Source organism: Saccopteryx bilineata, chromosome 10 (assembly GCF_036850765.1).
Source record: "Saccopteryx bilineata isolate mSacBil1 chromosome 10, mSacBil1_pri_phased_curated, whole genome shotgun sequence".
NCBI lineage: Eukaryota > Metazoa > Chordata > Mammalia > Chiroptera > Emballonuridae > Saccopteryx > Saccopteryx bilineata.
The window spans coordinates 42,038,295-42,062,610 of NC_089499.1; the positions used below are offsets into that span (position 1 = coordinate 42,038,295).

The 24,316-nt window shown below is 41.8% G+C and overlaps 1 protein-coding gene across 2 annotated transcripts in view; it reads right to left on the reverse strand.

Moving 5' to 3' along the window:
- Window positions 1–24,316, reverse strand: part of CLSTN2 (calsyntenin 2) — a 662,061-nt gene that overhangs the window by 150,850 nt on the left and 486,895 nt on the right. For both annotated transcript variants that reach the window (XM_066244545.1, XM_066244544.1), the window contains exon 3: window positions 739–934. In XM_066244545.1, coding sequence (XP_066100642.1) covers window positions 739–934 — 196 coding nt within the window. The remainder of the gene's footprint in view (window positions 1–738; window positions 935–24,316) is intronic.

Consider the following 24,316-nt stretch of genomic DNA (forward strand, 5'->3'; position numbering starts at 1 on the left):
GAACCACACACAGCAACGAGGAGCTGGTGGCTAAGAGAGAAGTACACCATCCTCCCCACCTCCCACGGGCACCGACTCAGGTCCCAACCCCAAGAAAGTGGAGAAGCCACGAGCCAGTCAGGTGGGGGTTGACTGAGCGTTCTGTCCTCCCTCTCGGTGGAGACTCTTTCACCCGCCCTCCCCCTGGTCCCCCGCAATGACTCCACCCCAGAGGGACTCTGTCCTTGTCTCAAGCTTCAGGCAACAGCATTCCCCTTGACTGTCTCTCCTTTGCCTTACTCATTCCTTCATCTGTTTCCTCACTCCTCCACTGAGAAAGAATTTCACCACTTTTACCCGTGTTAGTCTCTGGGTCAGACTCTGTACAGGAGAGTTACAATGCCCAGTGAAGCACGTAGAGAGAAGCAGGTGGCATGGCAGAAAGCCAGGGGAGGGTCCCAACCAGGTCTGCAGGGGTGGGCTGGCTCAGGGAAGGCTTCCCAGACAGAGTGACACCTGAACTCAGTTCTGACAGTGGAAGAGGACTATCTCCCCACGAGGCAGAGAATTTCAGGTGTAGACAGGGCCGGGGCCAGGACTGGGGCCGAGGCCTGCAGTGGCCCGGGGAACTGGCCAGCAGTTGAGCATGCTGGAGCACCTTGCTGTGACCACTGGCTATACATATGTGAAGAGCAGTGTGTGACAGGGATGGGTGGGCAAGAGTGGGAGGGGCCCAGGGAGCTGCGCCAGGCGACCCACTTGTGCGACTTCTTCCAGGCCGTCTCTTGGGGCCCCGCCCCACAGTCGTAGGCCTGGATGATGAACGTGTACTCCTTCTGCAGCTCACAGTCGATGGGGCTCTTGGCGCGGAGCCGGCCCTCTCCCGATGTCTTGTTGAGCACCACGGCCTCAAAGGGCAGCTCCTGGCCGTGGATCTTGAACGCACAAATTTCCCCTGCAGAAGGATGAGAGACAGTGAGTGCGGATCCTGAGAGCGGCCAGACTGAAGGCAGAGCTTTCTGCTGGACCACACTTGCAAAGCTTACACCTTCGGGCCATCTCCCCCACACAGAGAACTGTCAAACCAGAAGAGGCCTCCAGAGACCCAGGCCCACATGCTCATTTCATGGATGGAAAAACTGACGTGTTTCACGCATGGAACTGTCACCCATCAAGTGTGTCTGGGAGAAGGGAAGGGGAAAGTCACGTGCTGGGGAGCTGACTGACGATCCGGTCCCCCCACCCCCTGCCCTCTGCCTAGTCTGAGATTAGGCATTTACCTACAGTCAAAGATGAATGACTGCAGAGGAAGAAGGAAAAGGCCAAGTGTTCCCAATCCTCTGTCCTTCGACCACATCCTTGCTGCTTCCCAGTGTGCTCTGTGAAGCAGCAATGTGAGCGCCCCCTGGCAGCTTGTTAGTAATACAGATGCCCAGGTCCCGCCCAGCCCTCTGATCAGAAGCTGCATTTTAGCAGGGCCCCCAGGCGATCTGTTTGCTTGCTGACTATGAGCCACACGGGGCTGTTCTCTGTCCTTTGCTCCTGGTGTAAACACCCCATGTTGCTGTAGCCACGTTCCCCTGTCCCCTCCCTGTCTCACCGCCCAACTCTTCCCTGTGGAGAAAGGAACGCCTTTCCAAGCTGCAATTTTCTCTCAAAACTCTGGGGGTGAGTTCCAGAATCCCTGCGGAGCCTGAGAAGCTAACTTCTTAAAAGGTTGAACATGTTGTGGAATTAATGCATTTCTCCTCCTCATCTGGGTTAGTGTATATTATAACCATTTCTCTACATTAAAATGATAAGGCTATGAAAATATCTTCCCTGTCTCAAATGATGGCTATTTGTTTTTTGAACCTTGACTGCAAGTAAGCCCGTCCTGCATGCCTTGGGAAGTGCTGAAAGTTTGAAACACATTCTCTTCCTCTCCTGAGGGAGTTCCCAGACTTGCTGGGGAGACGACCTCTTGCTGTGCAGAAAGACCACTCAGAGTGCCAGGGTGTGTGTGTCACGTGGCACGGATAGCAAGGAGTTTGGGAGTAAATGCAGGCTTAGAGCCTAGAGGGTTTAATTTATACTCCAGGCTTCTCATTTACTTGCCCATTTAGTAAGTTATATTGATTCTCTATGGCTCAACTGTGTCACCTGTAAAATGGTCCAGGAGGTGGTACTGGGAGGAGGGCATCTGCCCTGAGATACCCTCAAGCGTGGTCGGACATTGCCCCAGCTTCACTGCTGGGACCACGGTGCAGCACCAAGGGGGCACGGATTAGGGGGCCCTCACTCTCATGGGGATGGCACCTGCCCAGTTGTTCCAAAGTAACACTTTGAGAAGAAGGGGTAACATGGCTACATGCCTGCTCTGTGCCAGGTACCGAGCTTTGTCCCTTCACCCAGGTGACCTCATTCAATTTCACAGCAAATCTGCAAGGCAGAGATTTTATACCAGTTTGTGATGATTTTTTTTTTTTTTGAAACAGGGATCAGAGAGGTCATTACTTGGTCAAGGTCACAGAGCTAAAGTTGGTGTAAAACCTAGATACGACCCTTTCTACTCCACTGCACCATCTCCAAGCAGCTGTGGGAATTACTTCCTCCCACATCCTATATTCCTATTCAAGCCTCACTCAGGGGAGCAATCCCCCATTTTACATAAATGAAGCATGCCCCGATCTCTTACTAACAATGTTTTCTGCAATGGTCAATCAATAACAAACTTACCTTTAGGCTTTTGATTTTCATTATTTCATTGATCCTCAATTTCATTATGAACAATCCATTTTCACTACATCCCCTTCTGGCCACTACTCAAATGTAGTTGTGGCATAATGGACAAGGTAGACAGGCTGCTGGCCAGGCTCTAACAAGAAGGCTGGTTCCCAGCACACTGCTACTGCTCAGGATCGCCCGGCATCTCTACGCTGCCTCTCTGACAAAGGTACCCTGTAGCCCTCGGGGCAGGAAGACAGGCTTCATCCTATTCAGAGCAGAGTTATTTCTGCTCTGAATTATCTGGGGTTAAATGGATGAACTTTTAAAGTGCTTGCCTTGTGATTCTATCCAAAGATCAATGCCCCAACATAGGAATATTACTAACAAATATGTCCAGATTGGTTCTGGGCCATTCTCTGAAGTGCCCCACAACTGCCAGGCTTATAGGAGCAATCAGAACATTTCTCTTTGAAGAGTCCATTAAAACCAAAAATAAAAGAGAGTAATTTTCTGTTGCAAACCTTTGATTACAATTAAGGTAGCTCTCAAGACTCAGAAATCCTTTATATGAGGAAAGGAAAGGGAGGAGGAAAAGGAGAAAGAGGAGGGCGAAGAGGGGACACAGGGGAGGGTAAGAAGAAGGGGATTTTTATCTCACCAAATTCAGCTCAATTCAATTCAATAGACCTTGTATTTATGGAGAGCTAACTAAGTGCCAGGCACTATGCTGGGCTGGAAACACAAAGAAAATGACTTCGACCTTAAAACATAGGCTACCCTATCCTTAAACACCCATCACTTGGTAGAAGAGACAGTCAACAAGGGCAACACAATGCTCACTTAGTTTCCACCAGCTGAGAGTGAGACAGAATTTAGCCCCCTTAGAACAAAACCTGGAATTCAGGTCATCCTCATTTATGCCACCTCTCTTTCTGACACTTATGTTCTGGTTGCGAAGACTTCCATTCATTCACCTCATAAACATTTATTAGAGACTACGGGTGCAGCACTGGTAAAACAGTGCTGAGAAAAACCGGACCAGTCCTGGCCTACAAGCTGCTGGCAGCCCGGCAGGGGAGGGAAAGAAGCCATCAGAGAATCACAGGCCTGGGTGAAGATGGGGAGTGTGATAGGTGACCGGTGCTAAGAGAGTTCTCAGCTGGTCAAGCAGGCAGGCTAATCTAAGGATGTGACTGCTGAACTGAGACCGCAGGAAGAGACAGAGGAATATACTCAGGCCGTGAGGAAGGGAACTAAGCATCAGGCAGTGGGGACAGCATGCCATGGGGCTCTTCAGCAGGAAGAAATGTCAGGCTAAGGGACTTCAGGGCCAGTGTGGCAGGAGCAGAGGCAACGGGGCAGGGACGGCTTCATGGATATGTGACCCGAGAACCGCACAGAGGCTGTGCTCACACAGGTCCTGAGCTTGGTTTAAATCTCTGCTATTGTCATCTGGAAATTCTTAGTAATTTTATCTTTGAACTTTTTCTTTTTTTTTTTGTAAATGAAGTCTGATGGACAACGGAGCATGCTGTGAGCAGGGAGATGGTGCAACATGCACTTTCATCGTCCTTGCTGCCCCATTCACAGAGCATTGAGACTGCCCCGGAGCAGAGAATTCCGGTGGACCCAGGATGTGCGGGAGTTCAGAGGGACTCAGGAATAACAAGGTAAGCATGTGACACCGAGGACTGAGCAAGTGGAGAGCTGACAGACCCGAGAGGCCTTCCCTTCTGTTTGATCCAAAACTGTTTTGACCACAGAAAGAAGGCAGGGTATTTTAAGAAGCATGATGAACCGAAGAGCCCTGTTGTGTCCTTTCTTATCCTGCTACTTCTCTGGAGTAGCCAGCAACTTAGGCTGAAAATAACAACAGGTGAAGGAAAGCTAAAACACCCCACAGTTCCTTTTCGTTTGGGACTGTCTTTTCTCTCTGCAAGCCAAAGGTATCGAGTGTTAGGAGAATGTGTACATATCAAAAAGTGAAGTAAAAATAGTTGAGTTTGCTCTGGGTGGCATTTACACTGCTCTGGTAAGGGACTAAATATATATGCATACATGAACTACAAAATGCAAATTCTGTAACTTTCAGAGATTCTGCACAGCAGCTAACTGCCTTTACATTTACATTTAAAACTGGCATTGCACAGTATAGAAATGGTAAAATTCATGCTAATAAATTAAAATTTTAATTTTTCATTACCCAGAATGACACAAATAGCAAATTTACAACACCACAAGTTGAGAGAGAGAGAGAGAGAGAGAGAGAGAGACTGTGGAAGGAAGGTCCCAGGATGGGGTCTTGAGAAGGAAGGATACTTAAAACTGCAGTTTCCAGTGTCACTGTGACATATCAGGCTGTCTTGATCTTTGGGGAGGCCTGTCATTAGAATTTGTTATTATTAATAAAGCACTGTAGTGGGAGGATGATGGAACTTAAAAAGAAAAAGATCAGACTTAATGGTTTCCGTATAAAAATATCACTTTTACAATCTTGCTTTCCAACACGCATTCTCAGGTGGGAGAGCGGGTGTGTACCAGGAACTGTGTGTGGGAACACAACACTCAGATGACTAGTGATGAGAAAATGAGGCCAGCGGCTGCCAGACCTCCGGGTGCTATCTAACACTGGCTGTGGCCTAAGGTGGCTGAACTCGGCTTTACCAAGATCCCCTGTGAGGAACCAGATCAGAAGATGAGTCCCTGCAGTGCCTGATGGAGCACAAGGGTCCCAGCCCTTCAGTCACCTCTCTGCGCCTCCCAGTGACCTTTTCCTCTGCATTAACACCCCTTTCTATACAGCAGCAGAAATTGATGTATGTCTCTCTTAATTCCTCCCACAAGATTCTGGAGGAAACTTATGAATGAACGAATTCATTGATGAGTGAACGAACGACTGAAACTGATTTTTTAGAACGTACTTTGTTCCTATCCTTGAATACTTTTGAACAGATTGTGTCAATCCATTATTCAGATGAGGAAACTGAGTCTTAGAGAGATTAAGTGGTTTACCCAGGACTGCCTTGATAGTCAGGAGCGGAACAGGAAGTGGTATCTAGATCCCTGGAATCTAACTCCAGCACTCGCTTTGCTCTTTCACATGTTGATCCTGGGCAACTGTGATGTTCTGGAACAGTGCTTCTCAGGTGTCTCTGTGTGTCCCTGGGATTCCCAAGACCCTTTCTACAGCATCCACAAAGTCAAACTTATCATCCTATTAACACTAAGATATTGTCTGGGCGTCGGCCTGCCATGTGGAAGTCCTGGGTTTGATTCCCGGCCAGGACACACAGGAGAAGTGCCCATCTGCTTCTCCACCCTTCCCCCATTCCTTTCTCTCTGTCTCTCTCTTCCCCTCCCACAGCCAAGGCTCCATTGGAGCAAAGTTGGCCTGGGCTCTGAGAATGGCTCCATGGCCTCCACCTTAGGCAGTAGAATAGCTCCGGTGGCAACAGAGCAATGGCCCAGATGGGCAGAGCATCATCCCCTGGTGGGTGTACCGGTAGATCCTGGCTGGGCACATGCAGAAGTCTGTCTGACTGCCTCCCTGCTTCTAACTTTGGAAAAATACACACAGACACACACAAAAAAAGATATTATTTGACTTTTTCATTGGACTGATATTTGCACTAATGGTATAAAAACAATGGTGAATAAAAGTGTTGGTGTCTTAGTAGCACCTAGCTGCATTCTGTGCCATACACATATAGTCACAGTAAAAATAAACAAGCAAACAAATAAATGAATATGACCGATTTCATTTAAGAATGAATTTAATGTGCAGTAAATATTAACATGTTTATTAAATTTCAATCCTTGAGGACACATATTTTAATATTCTGTGTGACAAAATGGAAAGAATGCATAAAGCACCTTTGTATAGCAAAGTATGCTGGCTGTCTCTAGAAAAAGCATTTGTGTGATTTAAGATGAGTTGGGAGCTGAGCTAGGACCTTTCCTCACAAAATGCCAATTTCACTTAAAAGATGATTGACAGACAAATTATGTTTATTCAAACTTGAGTGTGTGGCAGACTTTTTTTTTTTTAAGTAAAAAAAGGAAAAGAGGTAGCAGTATTTGTTGCCAAGGATAAAATCTGAGTTTTCAATTTTGGAAAACTTGTATCTACACAGTAAATTTGACAATATACCAAACTTGAATACTATTCTGATGAGATGGAGAGTGATATTAATGAATGTGGTTATTTGATATCATATCATGAAATATGACAACTTTTGAAAGATCTACTTAATATCTTCCAAATGACCAATGCATAATATTATGTAGTGATATATGGATAAAAGACCCATTCAAAGTGTGAAATCAACAAATGGATTTTAATGTAACAGTGTATAATAAGTTCATTAATATGATTTCATATCCTTTATTGAACTAACCTTTAAGAAACTATACTTATGGAGCTCTGGTATCAGAGAAGAACATCTATAATTTTATGAAAACATTATTAAATATTCCTCCCTTTTCCAACTAAATACCTGGGTAAGGCCATATTTTTTTTTCTTCACATCGCAACAGATTGAAGGCAGAAGTAGGTGTGAGGACCTAGCTGTCTTCTATTAAGATAGACATGGAAGAGATTGCAAAAATGCACTCATTGCCACTTCTCACACTAATTTTATTTTGGAAAATGTATTTTTGGTCAAATTATGCTATATATGTAAACTTGTAATTAGTTTATTGTTGTGACTTCAAAATAACTGAAGAAATAAGCATTTGAAAGTTTCTCTATTTTATTTATTTATGTATGTATGTATTATGTATGTATGTATGTATGTATGTATTTAAAGTGAGACATGGGGAGGCAGAATGAGACTACTGCATGCACCCCCGACTGGGATCTGCCTGGCAAGCTCCCTACTGGCGATGCTCTGGCAGATGGTTGCCTCTCCTGTGTGCCTTGACCCAGAATGGAACTCAGGACTTCCACACACCAGGACGACACTCTACAGCTGAGCCAACTAGCCAGGGCCTCGGTTTTAATTTCTAATACTGTAAATATGGACAGACATAACCCATATAAACAAAGGCTCTTGAAGGTCATTATAATGTTAAAGAGTATGAAAATGCCATCAGACCAAAAAACTTGTAATTTACCAACCATAGTGTCCATGCGGATGGTTCCACATCCGGTTCCTGATGCCTGTGACAGGGCCCATCACCTTCCCGAGAACTCCCAACCTCAGAGCAACCCAGTTTGCTGTGTGTGTCACGGTTGTGGCATTTGTATGACAGTAGTGAGGCAGACCTTGATCTCCACAGAGGGCTGAGGCCAGAGAACTTCGTTTCTAGATCTTCATCCAAGCACAGATTGTTGAAAGCTGGCTCTCGAGCTAGATAGGCTGGGCTCAAACCCTACCCCTGTGGTTAACTACTTGAGTGACCATGAGCAAGTCACTTATCTCTCTGTGCCTCTTCCCTCATCTTTAAAATGGGAATATATTAGCAATACTTACCTCATAGGATTGTGGCTTGTTGGGAGAATTAAATTAATATAAGCAAAGCACTTAATAGTATGTGGTACAAAGAAGTACTATAGGTGTTAACTCTTATCACTGTCATTATATTGAAGAAAAGTAAGTCCTACTATTTTGGTAAACTCTCTGTATTTGAGAACTGATGAGGCTGAATGCTCCTGGAAGTATTTTGCACCTATCAGCCACACTTACACATATTTATTTTCCTGAACATCATTGACCAATGACTCCATCTTGTGCACTTTTAAAATCTCATCCAGGATCCGTACTACTTTATTTGTCTGTTTGATTTTGCTCCTCACAGTGGCTAGAAGTTGCTAATGGCCTTGACTGAGCTAGAGCTCCTGCCCTGGGCAGGTCAGTCATATCACCAAGAACCATCTCACTGAAAATGGCTAGAGAACCTCTTGAGAAACACTGTACCGCAAGTATGAGTCAGTCTTCAAGGAGCAAACACCAGTCCAATTTCATGACCCCAGCTTTGGGGGACATTGATTGATCTTGTAAAGGCTTCTCCAGATTGCTAAGATCCCTCCAGATGGAGGAGGACGCTGTCTGCTTTCCGCTGCACACTCCATGTTCCCCCGTTCACACACACGGCAGAGGTGGGCAGTGACTGCACTTCTGGAGGGCTGGGCAGATGAGATTTTTAACATGTACTCCGTCCCTCTATGTAGTCATCTGCAATCACGTTAAGTATAGTAAAACGGGAAAGGACAAATGCTAATCACATCAAGAGGTAATCGTGCTCACAACAGCAAATTAGGGCTGAATTTAGAAATAAATCTATACTTAAAAATGAAAAGTTGATTTTAAGCCTTCTCATTTCAGATAAAAACCTAAAATTTCTGAAAGCAGAAAGCTAAAGGAAAATATTCAACAGATTGTGACTTTGGCTGTTCCCTCACTTGTCTAAGTGGCAGGGAGATCTTGGACTGGTCTCGGTTTGATGAGTGGATGACCTTAATCTCGGCCCCAGCTCTTCTTTTCTGGGCTGCATGACTACCATGGTTCGTTACAACTGAGAATATATCATGCCTGATCACAAAAGTGCCATGAGGCTGCAATGATACACTAAATGAGAAAGAGCTCTGGGAAGTATGAAGGTCCATCTACTTTTTATTATTATAGTAAGTCCCATCTTCAAGCCTGAAGTAGCTAGATGCATATTGGCAACTTAGCGTGTTTCTATTAGAAACCAAAGGTGGGAGGATGTCACCATTTATAGCTTTCTGTCTACTTAGCATTGAGCCAAATAAAAATAACTCTTTTATTTAAGAAGCCATTTTCCTAAAAGTTTATGCTGAAATCAAAATTCTCTTCCCTCAGAAGATGATCACAGCATAGTTATTATGTTGCTGAAAAACCAATGAAGACAATGCATTTTTCATTCTTTGGCGATACTTGTTAAATGAAAAATGATGTAAAAATAGACAGATATATATATATATACATAATATATAATATATATTATATATTATATATATTGTATAATGTATAATATATAATACAAACACACACACACATACATACTTAGAGACTTGGAGACGTCCACATGACTCAGCAAGTCACAACTGGGTCAAGTAGAGCTTGAAGACTTGTCAGCGGTCATTTGGTCTGGAGGGTGCCTAACAGTCTATAGCTGGAAGACTACAGGTACAAAATGTGCTGTATTTATTATTCACTCAGCAAACCTTCCCTGGGCATAAATAATATGGAGAAAAAGGAGTGAATAATCATATTTAATAAAAGCTGCTGCTCACATTTACTGAGCATTTAAAATGGACCAGGCACTTATTTAAGCCTATAGGAAACACCACCACCATCTCAGTATGAGCTGACCTGCCTGGCCAGGGCATGGGGATTTGGGTGAATCTGAGACCAGGTCTGTCTTCACAGACAGAAGGAGGCAGATGAACCAGTCAGAGGTTCAAATACAAGAAAACCAAAGACTTTGTCCTCTACCCCTATCCCCAGTTTGTTTATTTCTTTTCTTCTACTTCATTCTGAGTTTTTCTCATCTGCAGTCTAGGAACTCGGATAGTAGGCACAGGGTGAATTTCCCTTTAAAGGATGATGTGTTAAATGCTGTACCCTTGCACTTTTCAATGTGGAAGCCACTAACCAAAATCTGGCTTTGAACACTTGCAATGTAGCTTAATGTGACCAAAAAATTGTATTTTTTTATTGCATTTAATTTTATAATTTTAAATGTAAATTTCAAAACAGATACTAAATTCATTTACTGAAAATCTTTTATATATGTTTGGGTACGTGAATCAATTTTTTTCAGCTATAAATTATATGAAATATAAATACAGATCAAGTGTTTCTGATGAAAATTTAGAGTCTCAATTGAGATGTCTTATAAGTGTAAAATACACACCAAATTTGAAAGACATTTTTATAAAAAATAAAATGTAAAATTTCTCATTAATTTTCCCAGCAATCCCTCTACTGAGTATCTACCCCCAAAACTTGTAAACATTGGTACATAAAAACACATGCACCCCCATGTTTATCACAGCATTATTCATAGTGGCTAAGACATGGAAACAACCAAAGTGTCCCTTGATAGAGGATTGGATAAAGAAGAAGTGGTACATATATACAATGGAATACTACTCAGCCATAAGAAATGATGACATAGTGACATTTACAACATGGATGGACCTTGAGAACATTATACTGAGTGAATAAGTAAATCAGAAAAAGCTAAGAACTGTATGATTTCACACATAAGTGGAATATAAAAGTGAGACTCATGGACATAGATAAAAGTTAAGTGGTTACCTGGGGGAGGGGGATGTGTGGTGTGGGGGAGGGGATGGGGGAAGGATATAAAGAGGGACAAATATAAGGTGTCAGAAAATGATATGACTTTAGGTGATGGGTATACAACATAGTGAACATTTCAAGTGCTATAGAAATAGCGTTCTTATCAATCAATGTCACCCTGTTAAATTTAATTTCCTAAACAAAATTTAAAGAAAAGAATTTTTCTATTTGATAACACATTGAAATAGTATTAGAAATCTTGGGTTATATAATATACCCTATTAAAATCAATTTCACCTGTTTCTTTTTATTGGTTTACTGTAGCTATAGCTACTGGAAAATACATAATTATGTGTGTGGCTTGAATTACGCCTTTGTTGGACAGTGCTGCTCTGTATGATTAACGGTATATATCACTAGAGGCTAATTTTCCCATAGAAATAAATGTAGAGAGAATGAAATCCACAACAGCAGTAGAATTGTCCTGCTTTTATGCTGATTTTTATTTCTCAGCATTACTCCTAATATTTGAATAATGTTTCCTCTTAAAACATCAGCCCATTTGACCTTCTTCAGATGATTACGCCAAATTTAGCTCAAGTTGCCAAAGTACTGATTTCAGGCCTTGAATTAGCATTACCTCTTACTGACAGCATTGTTATAAACAAAAAAAATTTTAATGACATTACTTAAATAAGAGCACACTGGTCACTTACAGAAATTCAGGTGGATGTACTGGCAAATGGCTTTTATTATCAGCTAATATACAAGCCTTTTGACAGTAGGGTTCTAGTTCATAATTCACTTAGTCACCAGAACTCAAAATGTGTAATTCTTTATAAAGATAATATTACTTTTATAACATAAATTTAATAACATTACATTACTATTATATTAATAATAAAATAAATAATTTTATAAAATAATTATATATATATTTCCTATCAAGTCATTAGGTCAATATTCTTATTGCATTTTCTCTAACTGCAATAATTCAAATGCACACAAAATGTAATGCACCGTGCTTATTTCTCCACAAATGGGAGAAAAGGAAACTTGGGTTGTAAAACGTAGAAGTAAAGACACCCAGGGAGCTGTGCTTCTGATGTGGATGAGCAAGTTCTTAACACACTGATCTCTCATAGTAACACCCAAAGCCCCAGAAAAATACCCCTCTCCTCAAAATAAACTAAGAAGGGAACAGAAAATTGGAGGAAGCTACTACCAATGAGTGAGCATCCTGTTTTTTAATCATTTAAAAATTGAGAAATATATACATATAATACAAAAGACACCATCTTCACTTTTTAATTGTACAGAATTGCTAAGTACCTTCACGAGTTTTCTGTTTTGATCCTTGGCCCTGAGGGCAGCTGTAGCCCCTGGTAAAGTAACGGGGCTAAAACTCTGATAGAAAGCCTGGCCCCCCAAGCCTCTCACTGGCTCCAGAATTAGGCATGCGGCGGACAGACTGAAAGTATTTTTGCACCAAGATCTGAACTGCTGCCCACCATAGGCAAGGGAGAGTGTACAATTTGAGTTGAACTAAGTTAATTACCTCTTGAAACAAACATCAACCATTTTTGAAGGAATGTGACAACCTAGGTCTTCTCAATATAACATTCAAAATGTCCAGAATGCAGCCCAATTTATTTGTTATATGATGAGCAAGGAAAATGGGACTTTTTCTTAAGAGAAAAGAGAACAGGTGCTAACCCTAAGATAACCCAGATATTTGTATTCTCAAACACATACATTAAATAAGCATGCTCATGACCATAGAAGAAAATATGCTTGTAATGAATGTAAAAATATAAATCTCATCAAATATAACAGAAAAAAAAAAAGAATAAGTACAACTTCTGCAACCAAAAGAGATCATTTTTATTTGAAATAAAAACTCAAATGGGCTCAATGGTAGAATGGAGATGACAGAAGACTAGATCAGTAAATCAGTGAATGCCAGCTAGATCATGTAGAAGTATCCAATGTAATGAAAAGGAAACAAAGATCAAAAGGAAATAAACAGAACTTTGATGACCTGTGAGAAGTATGAATTAGAAAAAAATTATTGAAAATATAAACTCAGAGATCCACGGGTTGATATAAAAGTTTTACATAACAGGTCACTGGAATTCCAGAAAAAGAGGAGAGAGAGAATGAGGCAAATATAATATTTAATGAAATAATGGCTGAAAATTTTCCTAATTTTGGTAAAAGACATATATTTGTATATTCAAGATGCCAGTAAAGAGGACTAAATATAAGTGAAACCACACCATGGACATCAAAGTCAAATTTGAAGAGAAAGCAACCATAAAAAAATGATATTATATACAGGGGAACAATAACTTAAATGACTGTGAACTGATCACAAACCATGGAAGCTAGAAGACAGTGGAACATCTTTAAAGGACTAAAAGAAAAAAGAAAAAAATTATCAGCTCAGAATTCTATAACACAAAAAAATAGCCTTCAAAAAAGAAGGTGAAGCGAAGACATTTTTTTTCATCTCTACTAGACCAGGCCTACTGGACACCCTGAAGGAATGCTTCCCTGGTGAAGGAGAAATGATGCTGGGGAAACGGGGGACTTCGGGGATGAAGGAAGATCACCAGAAACTCTAAGTAGCTGGATAAGTCCAAGAGATCATTTTTCTCTCTTAATTTTTAAAACTACATATGATTAAAGTATGAATATAACATTGTCTGTGAGGCTTAGGTACTGCTATGATACACGTGCTTACTGTAACTGTAGCGTGAAGGATGGCAGGACAGGGGTGGTAAATGGACCTCTATGGTTGCAGGGTTTCTGCAGTTTGCACTAAGTAGTAAAATTCTAGGAAGACTGAACATTTATAGATATCTAGAGAGAGAAAGTAACCATTTTAAAAAAATGGAAAAGAATTCTACAGATAAAGTGAAACTCAAATAATCCCAAAGAAGGCAGAAAAGGAGCAACAGAGAAACAAACATCAAAGGTTAAACACAGAAAACAATAAAATGGTAGATCTAAATTCAACTATATCAGTAATTACATGAAATATTCCAATAAAAATGCAAAGATTTTCAAAATGAATAAAAATGCAAGACCCAACTACAATCATGTGTCTCTTAATGTCAGGGACATGTTCTGAAAAATGCTTTGTTAGGTGGTTTAATAGTTATGCTAACATCATAGACTATACTTATATAAGCTACCTGGTATAGCCTATTACACACCCTGGTTATATATACACACCTTTGACTCCTAGGCTACAAACTTGTATAGTATGTCACTGTCCTGAATACTGTAGGCAATGGTAACACAATAATATTTGTGCATTTAAACATATCTAAAATTATCAACTATTATGTATTATATATACTGTATATGCTATACTTGTATACAACTGGCAGCCCAGTAGGTTTGTTTACACCAGCATCCCCACAACCATGTGAGTAATGCATTGCCCTACAATATTACAATGGCTATGACATCATAGCCAATAGGTATCATAGGCAATATGACATCATAGGCAATAGGAATATTTTCAGCTCCGTTATAATTTTATGGGGCCACTTTTATGGTATATATAGAGTCCGCTGTTAACTGAAACATTGTTATTCAGAGAATGACTGTATATGTGTGCTGTCTACAAGAGATGCGCTCCTAATATAAAAACATAGATATGTCAAAAGGAATAAGTAAGAAAGATATCTGATACAAACCGTAAGCACAAGAATGCTGGAGCAGCTAAATTACTATCAGATGAAATTGATGTCAAAACAAAGAGAGTTACTAAAACAAGACATTTCATAATTACAATGGGAAGAGATAGCAATCATAAACGAATATGCACCTCGTTTTAGAGGCTTAAAACACATGAAGCAAAAACAGACATTATTAAAGGGAGAAATACACAATTCCACAATCATAGGGGGAGAATTTTAGTAATTGATAGAACACTAAGACAAAAAACAATCAAGTCATAGGTAATCTAAAAAACACTAAAAACTGCTTTGTCCTAACTCATATTTATAGAGCACTACATCCAACTGCAGAATATGCACCATTTCAACCTCACATATCATGTTCACAAAGACCACGTACAGGGTCATGGAATGAGTCCTAATGGATTCAAAAGGCCTGGAGTATGTTCTCTGACCGCAATGGAATTTAATTAGAAATCAATAGCATTTAGCAATAAGAGATCTAGAGAAATCCCAGAGATTTGGAAAATAAACAATACACATTTAAACACTGCATGAATCTGAAGAAATTGAAAGGGAAATTAGTAAATAATTGGAACTGAAGAAGATAATATAACACATAAAAATCTGTAGGATGCAGATAAATCAGTGTTTAGAAATTCATAGCTTTAAATGCATATAAGAGGAAAAGATTTAAAATTAAGAAGCTAGGAAAAGAAGAGCAAAGTAAATCCAAAGTAATAAATTGAAAAAAAAAACCACTATGGATAATTATCGTATTTAAATCATACATTAAAGAATTTGACATTTTTATTAAAAATCTTTCCACAAAGAAAACTCCAGGACCAGATCATTTTATTGGTGACTTCTATTATACATCCAAAGGAGAAATAACACCAATCATACATAATTTGTTTTGAAAAATAAAGAAGGAGGCTTTTTAAGAGGCGGGTATTACCCTAGTAGCAAAACCTGAGAAGGATATTATAAGTAAAGAAAATTATAGACCTCTATCATGAATATAGACATAAAAAATCTTAACAATACATTAGCAAATATAATCCAGCTTTGTAAAAAAGGATTATGACTAAGTAGAATTTATCCCAGAAATGCAAGATTCAGTGAAAGTACTTCACCATTTTAACAGGATAAAGGAGAAAAGCTGTATAGTCATTTCAATAGATGTCAAAAAGAACCGGAAAAAACTCAACACTCATATATAACAAAATCTTCCAGCAAACGAGAAATAGAAGAAGACTTGTTCAAACCGATAATGAGCATATGTGATAACTGATAACGGCTATCGTACTAATAGTGAAATAATAAATTCTTTGTTCCTAAAATCAGGAACAAGGCAGGAGACTGCTCTCACTATCTAATAGTGTTTATTTTGCTCTCACCTCCTTTGAGTGCTTCCTTTGTACCAGGTATTGTGCCAGTGACTTTAGAGCAACTGTTCATGTGAGTACCAAGTTTTCTCCCATTACAGATGAGGACACTGCAGCACAAAGAGGTTAAGAAACTTACCCAATGTCACAGAGTAATCCCAAGCCCACATTTAAATTCAGATCTCCCTGCCTTCAGAATTCACCTCTTACCACAACTGTCTTCTCAGTATTATGATATTAATTATAATTATAGGAATCTAGAGGCGGGGTGGGGGGAACCTCTGTGTCTGGCTTCTTCACATTTTCCATTCCCACCGGTCGAAAGTCAAAAATAGTGCTGACACAGTCCACCAGGGACAAAGCAGACACAGGCTGAAAGACACATCGTTCCAGGAGACGCCAGAGAGAGCGCAGCCTGATTTACACATCTCCATCAAAGATGCCATGCTATCCATCAACAGGAATACTCAAACTACAATGGCATTTTCCACTAAAAGTGAGTCTTATATTTGCTCATTTTCATTATTTACAGGCGCTTAATTAAAAACCCAGCTGATATTTATTTTGCTCCCTTCACATCACCAGTGATTTCTTGTTGCTGTACTTTCACAGCCTTACAGTTTTATGACTTGACACGGCCTGGAGTGGGGGCTCCTCTGAGTCTCCCACTATTTTAATTTCAAGGAAGACATTAAACGGCTGTAAGAATCCAGCCATTACTGGTGAAGCATGAGAGGCAATTGTGTTCGTCTTTATGAAAGAGCCGACACTAAGGAATTACACACTAGAGAATGCATCCTCCTACAGTGGGTCTATGGGGCTTCAGCTTCTGAACAGGCAAAGGACTGACCACCAGAGTTGTACTGGCAAGAAACTGGCAACCTTAATCCTAGGCTCATTTAGCCATTTCATCATCATCATCTAATGATGGAGAAGAACTTGCTATGCCAAAAATATGGCCCATGTCAACTGTGACGTTTCTAAGAACGCAAATGTTTCTTTCTTAAGGATCATGTTAATTTCTCAATTCACTCCATAAAATATCTAAGAGAATTGTCACGTTAATCTAGCAACTCCACACCTGCATGGTGAGGGCCACCTAAGGCAGAGAGAGGCCGTGCTCTGAAATTGCTGGTTGAAGGTTAGATATCAGGGAGCCAACTAGCAATTAATATATACGGGGGTTTTTTTAAATTTATTAAATTTAATGCAGTGACATTGATAAATCAGGGTACATATGTTGAGAGAAAACATCTCCAGATTATTTTGACATTTGATTGTGCTGTATACCCCTCCCCCAAAGTCAAATTGTCTTCTGTCACCTTCTATCTGGTTTTCTTTGTGCCCCTTCCCTCCCCCCACCCCCTCTCTCCTTCCTCACCCCTCCCCCCTCCCCCCACCTCCCCATCCCCGTTGCCATCACATTCTTGTCCATGTCTCTGAGTCTCATTTTTATGTCCCATCTATGTATGGAATCATATAGTTCTTAGTTTTTTTCTGATTTACTTATTTCACTCCGTATAATGTTATCAAGGTCCATCCATGTTATTGTAAATGATCCGATGTCATCATTTCTTATGGCTGAGTAGTATTCCATAGTATATATGTACCAAAGCTTTTTTATCCACTCGTCCTCTGATGGACACTTGGGCTGTTTCCAGATCTTCGCTATTGTGAACAATGCTGCCACAAACATGGGGGTGCATTTAATATATACGGTTTTGAAAGCTGGAATTAAGGAGGAGAAATCTAAACACCTTAATAACCAGGCTTTCACAGTTTATCTGCAAACAGGAACCCGTGGAAACAGAAAACTGTATAAGCTGTCCAACGGAGAGCTTGGTGAGCAGCTGTTAATTGCCATCAGCAGCCTTTGTTGCCAAGAATGTGAGCCATCCTAGTTGCTCCTGATTAACGAAGAACTCTCCCTGTATCTACTAGAACTCCCATACAAGCGGCAAAACCCAGTTTAACATAATCCCCTTTGAGGAGCCTGTTCTGGCTTCTCATGCCAAGATGGACTTCACATCCACATCCTTGTGCTCCTCCTCGCCCTATGCTTCCTTGCCTCCCTGAGTTTTCTTCCTGAATTACCAACAATGTCCACACACCACTTTTTCCTGTTGAGCTCCCAGAAGCAAAAAATCTGTACTACTCATCTCCCTGACTTAACTGCATCTCTTAAGGCCTGACTTAAAATGGGTACTCAGGGAATGTTTGTTGGATGTCAATGAAATAGAGAGTTTTAATCAGTTCAAAGGGAGTGTGGTATGATAGCTAAGACCAGAGTCCTTGGAATCAGAACGCCTTGGCTTCAAATACCAGCACTGAGATTCCTGACTCTCTCACCATGGCCAAAATGCATTAACTTCTCTAAACCTTAACCTCCTCACTTGTAAAATGAGAATAATAACAAATCCAAATCAACAAGACAAAGCGCATTAAGTACTGTGTCATACTGCATGGAGAAAGTGCAGGGACCATGGCGGGCGCTGACACCGGTGGCAGCACCTTCATACAGAGGCTGAGACTCATTTCCTTCTGATTTTGACCTTCTAGGAGAGAAAGAGCCTCAGTAAAGGTCGTCATCTGGTGTCCAAAAAGACCCCAACAAAGGCATCACTAGGACCTCACCTCCAGGTATCTCTGTGCTAGTTGTCAAGCCCTACCTACATCATTCAGCCAGCCTCCCTTCAAGGTCTGTTTAGCCTCTGCCCTGGACCCTAGCTTGCTTCTGGGTCCCTGTCTGGTAAGCCATCTCTGATGAGCTGTCATTCCAGGCGCCAGGACTCGTTCTATGTCTGATGCCATCCCTGAGCTCATCCCATGGCTCCCTTCTCCTGAGTTGAATACACTGCTCTGGCCTTCCCAAGTTCACTGCTGATCACGGGGCACACTACCAGAACCACCTCTCACCATACCAACAGTCCCACTGCCAGGGGTTATTCACCCCATTTGACAGATGAGTCAGCCGAGGAGCAGAGCAACTGAATGGCTTTGTTCATGGTCACACCGGGATCTGAACCCATTTTCCTGGCTCTGGTGGTCACACTCCACCAATCTGCTTCCTCGTACGGCAAGGAGGAAATCGATGAACAACCGCTGGTACACAAGACTACGTATTACCGCTCCCTGACAAGTTCTGCCCATGATCTATATGTTGTACCGAAGTTCCCAAATGTTCAGGTGGGGAACCCCAAAGGAGCAAAAAATATTTTAAATGTTTAATTCAAGTTAAGGCGAGTGTCAGGAAAATCCATATTTTGAGCTGCAGAAGAAAGAGAAATGGCAGCCCAATCAATATTACAGAAGTATATGGACTCCTTTACTGTTCTATCAATTCCTGGAGCTAATAAGTCAGCATCTCAGGGGACAGCTTCATAGTTTAAAACTTAAAAAGTTCGGAGACCGCTGCCTGTCAGGCGTGACTCCAGCTTTCATTCTGATCAAGGTGAGAGGGCGATGAAGGGCCTTCTCATACATGGACCAGACACCCCCCAGGCACCTCTCATTAAAGCCCAGGACCGCTAGGCTGATAACAAGCACTGCAGATGTGGCTGGCTAATTCTTCATTTCCTTGTCATCAGGACTGCCAGCTAAAGCCTCACAGAACGCATGCATATTAAAATGTTAAATCAAACTCAGAAGAGAAATTTGAAAATCAATTTTCGGCTCCTGAAGAAAAGGCCAGAGACAATAATTAAGACTTGTAACTCCCAGCTTCAGCTGCCTCAGTTTCTAATTCTGGGGCAAAATAAAAGCTTGGTTTTCTAAGGAACTGGCTGGAGAAGAAGTGTAATGGGAGAGTGGAGCATGCTCCCCTGGGGGGGGGGGACTCAGAACTCTGGTGGCCCACGCATTCCTGCACACACGCGCACACACACACGCACACGCACGCACGCATGCACATGCACACACACACACGCACACACGCACACACACACACGCATGCGCACGCACACACGCACTCGTAACAACTCTTTCATCTGCTTTTCATGTACCATTATTATTTTCCTGGCAATAGAAAGCCAATGCAAATGTGAAAGGTTGGCTGCTTCCAAGTTGACGTAAATAACTTGAAAGAGCTGCAGATTACCCAGGCCCCGGGATGTCAGGAGCTAAGGCATGCTAAATGTAACCCATTTCCAGCAAAGCCAGACTCTGCTTTGACATTCCCTTCATCGCACATGGATATTTGTATTATCACTGCTTTGCTCTGGCTCTAATTTGCCCATTGTGATTCATACGGACCAGCTATGCTAATAAGATGCTTCATTTCCCCCTTGGGCCAATGCAAAATGAGTTACAGCCTCATGATTCATCTCACTGTACAGTAAATACCCTGTGCTGCTTCTTACTTTCCATGCAAAACACATGTGGATACAGTTCACTTTTTAAGCTACCCAGAAGTGGAAAGATAGCCTCTCTTTGCAGGGGATATTTGTAGAAGACCGAGGAGAATTTCATTCCCTGGCTTCCAGCAGTGAAGGTCGCATAATTGTATTATCCCTAGTGAAATGCAAAATTCTGCATTCCTCAGAAAAAAAGAAATTGACAGAAGGAGTCATTTCTGCAACTCCTCAGAATTACCTGTTTTTGTTGACTGGGAAGTCACTGCATGTTTCTGCACAAATTTATCAGCAGTAGTATTTCATTCTGCTCCTGACTAGCAAATGATATTTGGCCTAGAACTTCCATGATAAGCTTAGAATTTAACCACTTATCTTTTGTCACTTGTTATTCTCCCAGCCAACTACACTCATACTTAGGGTATTAGCAATAAATAGTGAGCTTCTGTCACATACCAGACACTGAAGAGGAAGCAAAAGAAAGAGAACTCCAAAGCTGTCCTCCAAGCTGACACTTCCTAAGGAAGAGGGGTGGATGCATATAGCACTCTCGGGTTTCAGATCAGAGAGATTCTGAGTTTTCAGTCTAACGTTTCTCAACCTCCAGTTTTGTTTTGTTTTTTTTAAAGAAACTTACTTTTTTTTAAAAAAATTATTTATTTATTTATTCATTTTAGAGAGGAGAGAGAGAGAGAGAGAGAGAGAGAGAGAGAGAGAGAAAGGGGAAAGGAGCAGGAAGCATCAACTCCCATATGTGCGTTGACCAGACAAGTACAGGGTTTTGAACCAGCGACCTCAGTGTTCCAGGTCGACACTTTATCCACTGCGCCACCACAGGTCAGGCTCAACCTCCAGTTTTTAAGGATTGTTTTTATGATTTTGGCTATAACTGAGGAAGATTTGTAATATTTTGACTTCATACTTTTAACTAGATTAGCTTGTTTTTACTTAAAATTACTTATAAGGAAAACTTTAAGTATTGCTATAGTTTGTAAAATAACACAGTCCACCACAAGGGGAAGGCAATGTTTTATGTACTAGTTTTAGTTTGACAGTGTTACCCTCACAGTGAGGAGATAGACATGTGTCCATCCAATTAAAACAGAGTACAGTAAAAATAACAGAGGGAAGAGAGGAGGGAGCAATGAAGCAATTCAGGGAAGGCTGCCTGGAAGAGGAGACATCTAAGTTGGACTGGAAGTATGCTTAGCAGTTCATCAGGAAGGTCAGAAGACCTTTTATATTTCCTGTGGTCTTCCTTGTATCTATGGAGCCAGTCAGAATGTCTGGGTATTAAGTTACCTACTGTCCTCTCTGGAAGAATGCAGAGACAGTAAATTACTGACTATACAATTTGAACATCAAAATTGATTTCTTTCTTTCAAACTTTCAAATGGCTTATGCAGTTGCAGTGACGTGATCTGATCATTTGTTTTGTGAAACAGCTCTACAATGTCTGCTCCCACATTCATCCCATTTGTTTTGGATGGTTGGATTTATTTTCAAGACCACATGGGGCTACTCTCACTTTCTCTGGATTGTGATTCTCTATTAGGGTCAAAAGCACAATCTTTCTAGCTTGCCCTGAACTTCAGAGCTTTCAAAATCCACTGACTCAATGATGCCTGGAGATTCGGCTGTGGTGACATTGCTAAGCTTTTGAATCCATTTCCTGGTCGCCTGGTTGTCATATAGGGAATCATCTCCTAAACATTTGAGTTGGAGTTCCATCGCTCCTCCTCCTCAGGAGCAGATTCCTCTCACTACTCTTATTGAGCACATGCTTGAAGGCTTGGAGTTCATGCAAAGAATAGCAGCATCTGATGTTTCTTCTTTGTTTGCTATCACTTCTTCATTGAAGGCTGGTTTTAGCAAGGTTACCCTATAAACCTGAGCCCCAAAAGGCATGCAATAGAGCACAGCCCATGGGCACAAACAAATACGGTGCTGGCTGCAGGGAGCTTGTCAACTTCCATGAAGTTGACTTCCTTGACAAATTACATTGATTCATTGTTACTCAATTGAAGGCAGAGACTATGAGTCACTCATTTTCTCTGGATGATCAGCCTCCTTCGGCTTCACAGAGCCACACATTGTACAGGAAAATAGTGGTTGTTTCCATCTCTTAGATTCCTGCAAAAGAGTCCCTAGTAACTACTGCATGTAGGATCTGAGCTGGTGGTTGGTGCCCATGGAGAATAAAACTGGCATGGACCCTGTAGTCTGAGACCTGGTCTAATGGAAGAGGCAAATATCATATGAATAAGTACAACACTGAAGATGTGATCATCAATTGGGTTAAATGTTAGGAAGGGAATGAATAGGATAATATCTGGGAGAGGGGACAGTGAGTGAGTAAGGAATGAAAATAAATCAGACAAATTGGAAAATTGGGAAGGAGGGTAGAAGTGAGCTACATACTATATTTGGGGTAGAAGAAATAGCTGTGCAAAGGCCCTAAGGTAGGAGGGTGCAAGCCTATTTTTTATGGAACGGAGAGGTAGTCTAAACACGATGAGCCAGTGTCAGTGGCATGAAAACAGTCAGAGAGATAGGTATAGACACATTTAAGGCTTTCTAATTTGACCCCAAATGTATACTCTGAAGACCTCTTGTTTTTTCGTATCCAGCAGGCCTCATGGCAAAGACAGCCTCTGTGAGATTGTTTTAGAATGACAAGTTCCAATTGTTCGCTGGAGCACACTTTGATACATTACCAGCATTGTGTCTGGAAATGTGCTCTTGCTGGGGACACCTAGCTGGTCAGACCTCTGCTGGCATGCTACCCCTGGGTCCTCAGTGTGAAGCTGGAGCCACAGTGTCAGCCTGGTTGGCTCAGACCAACACTTTACCTAAATGCAGTAGCTGTGTGGCCAGGAAGTGCTAGCTTGAACACAATGATGAGAAGCCACACCTAGAATGACCCAGGCACCATGCCATGTGCTTTACGCACGTTACCTCACAATGACCTTGAAGCAGGATGTGGCTGAGGTGCAGAGAGGTATGATTTCCATGGCTTCACACTCAGTGGGTGGCTAAGTCAGCCTTAGAAACTGCTGTGGATTGAACTGTGTCCCTAAAATGATATGTTGAAGTCCTAACTTCGGAATGTGGCCTTATTTCGAAGCAGGGTCTTTACAAAGGTAACCGAGTTGCAATGAGGTGAGCTCTAATCCAGTCTGATGGTGTACTTAGAAAAGGGGGGCATCTGGACACGGGGGCAGACATGCCAGAGGGAGGACACAGTGAAGACACGGGGAGCAGACGGCCATGTGAGCGGCATGAGGCAGCCGCGAGCCAAGCAATGCCGAGGGGTGCCAGCAAACAGAAGTGGGGAAAGACAGGGGCCTCCCCTTGTGCTTCAGAAAGAGTGTGTTCTGCTGACACCAGATGCGGGGCTCTAGCTTTCAGAACCTGAGGAGGGAGAGAGGATCCTGGAAGGAGCATCTAGTCCAGCCAGAGATGGTTTCCTGTCTGTGTCCTGGTTTCCTGTCTGTGTCCTGGTTTCCTGTCTGTGTCCTGGTTTCCTGTCTGTGTCCTGCTCTCCCTCGCCATCTTGCTGTGAGCAGAAGACAGGGCTCCGGCGTACAGGGGAGCCCAGTGTGCTTGTTAAAGTAAATGAAGGGTTATGCATCAGACGCAGCCACCAGGCCCGCCAGTGGGGCACAGGCAGTGGGTGCTTGGTTTTTTGTGTTTTTTTTTGGGGGGGGGGGTTGGTAGGGGGGAGCAGCTGGGATCGTCTAAAAGGCCCCTACAGAATTTGTTGAAGGTGGTTAAATAGGCTTTTGTGCCTCTAACAAGATTTTTCTTGAGAAAACAAAAATCATTCTTGTCAATGTTTCCAAAACTTGGAGGAATTACAGAATTGAAAAAAAAAAAAATTCTCAAGGATTTCAACAAAAGGGCTATAAATAAACCTGCTGTTA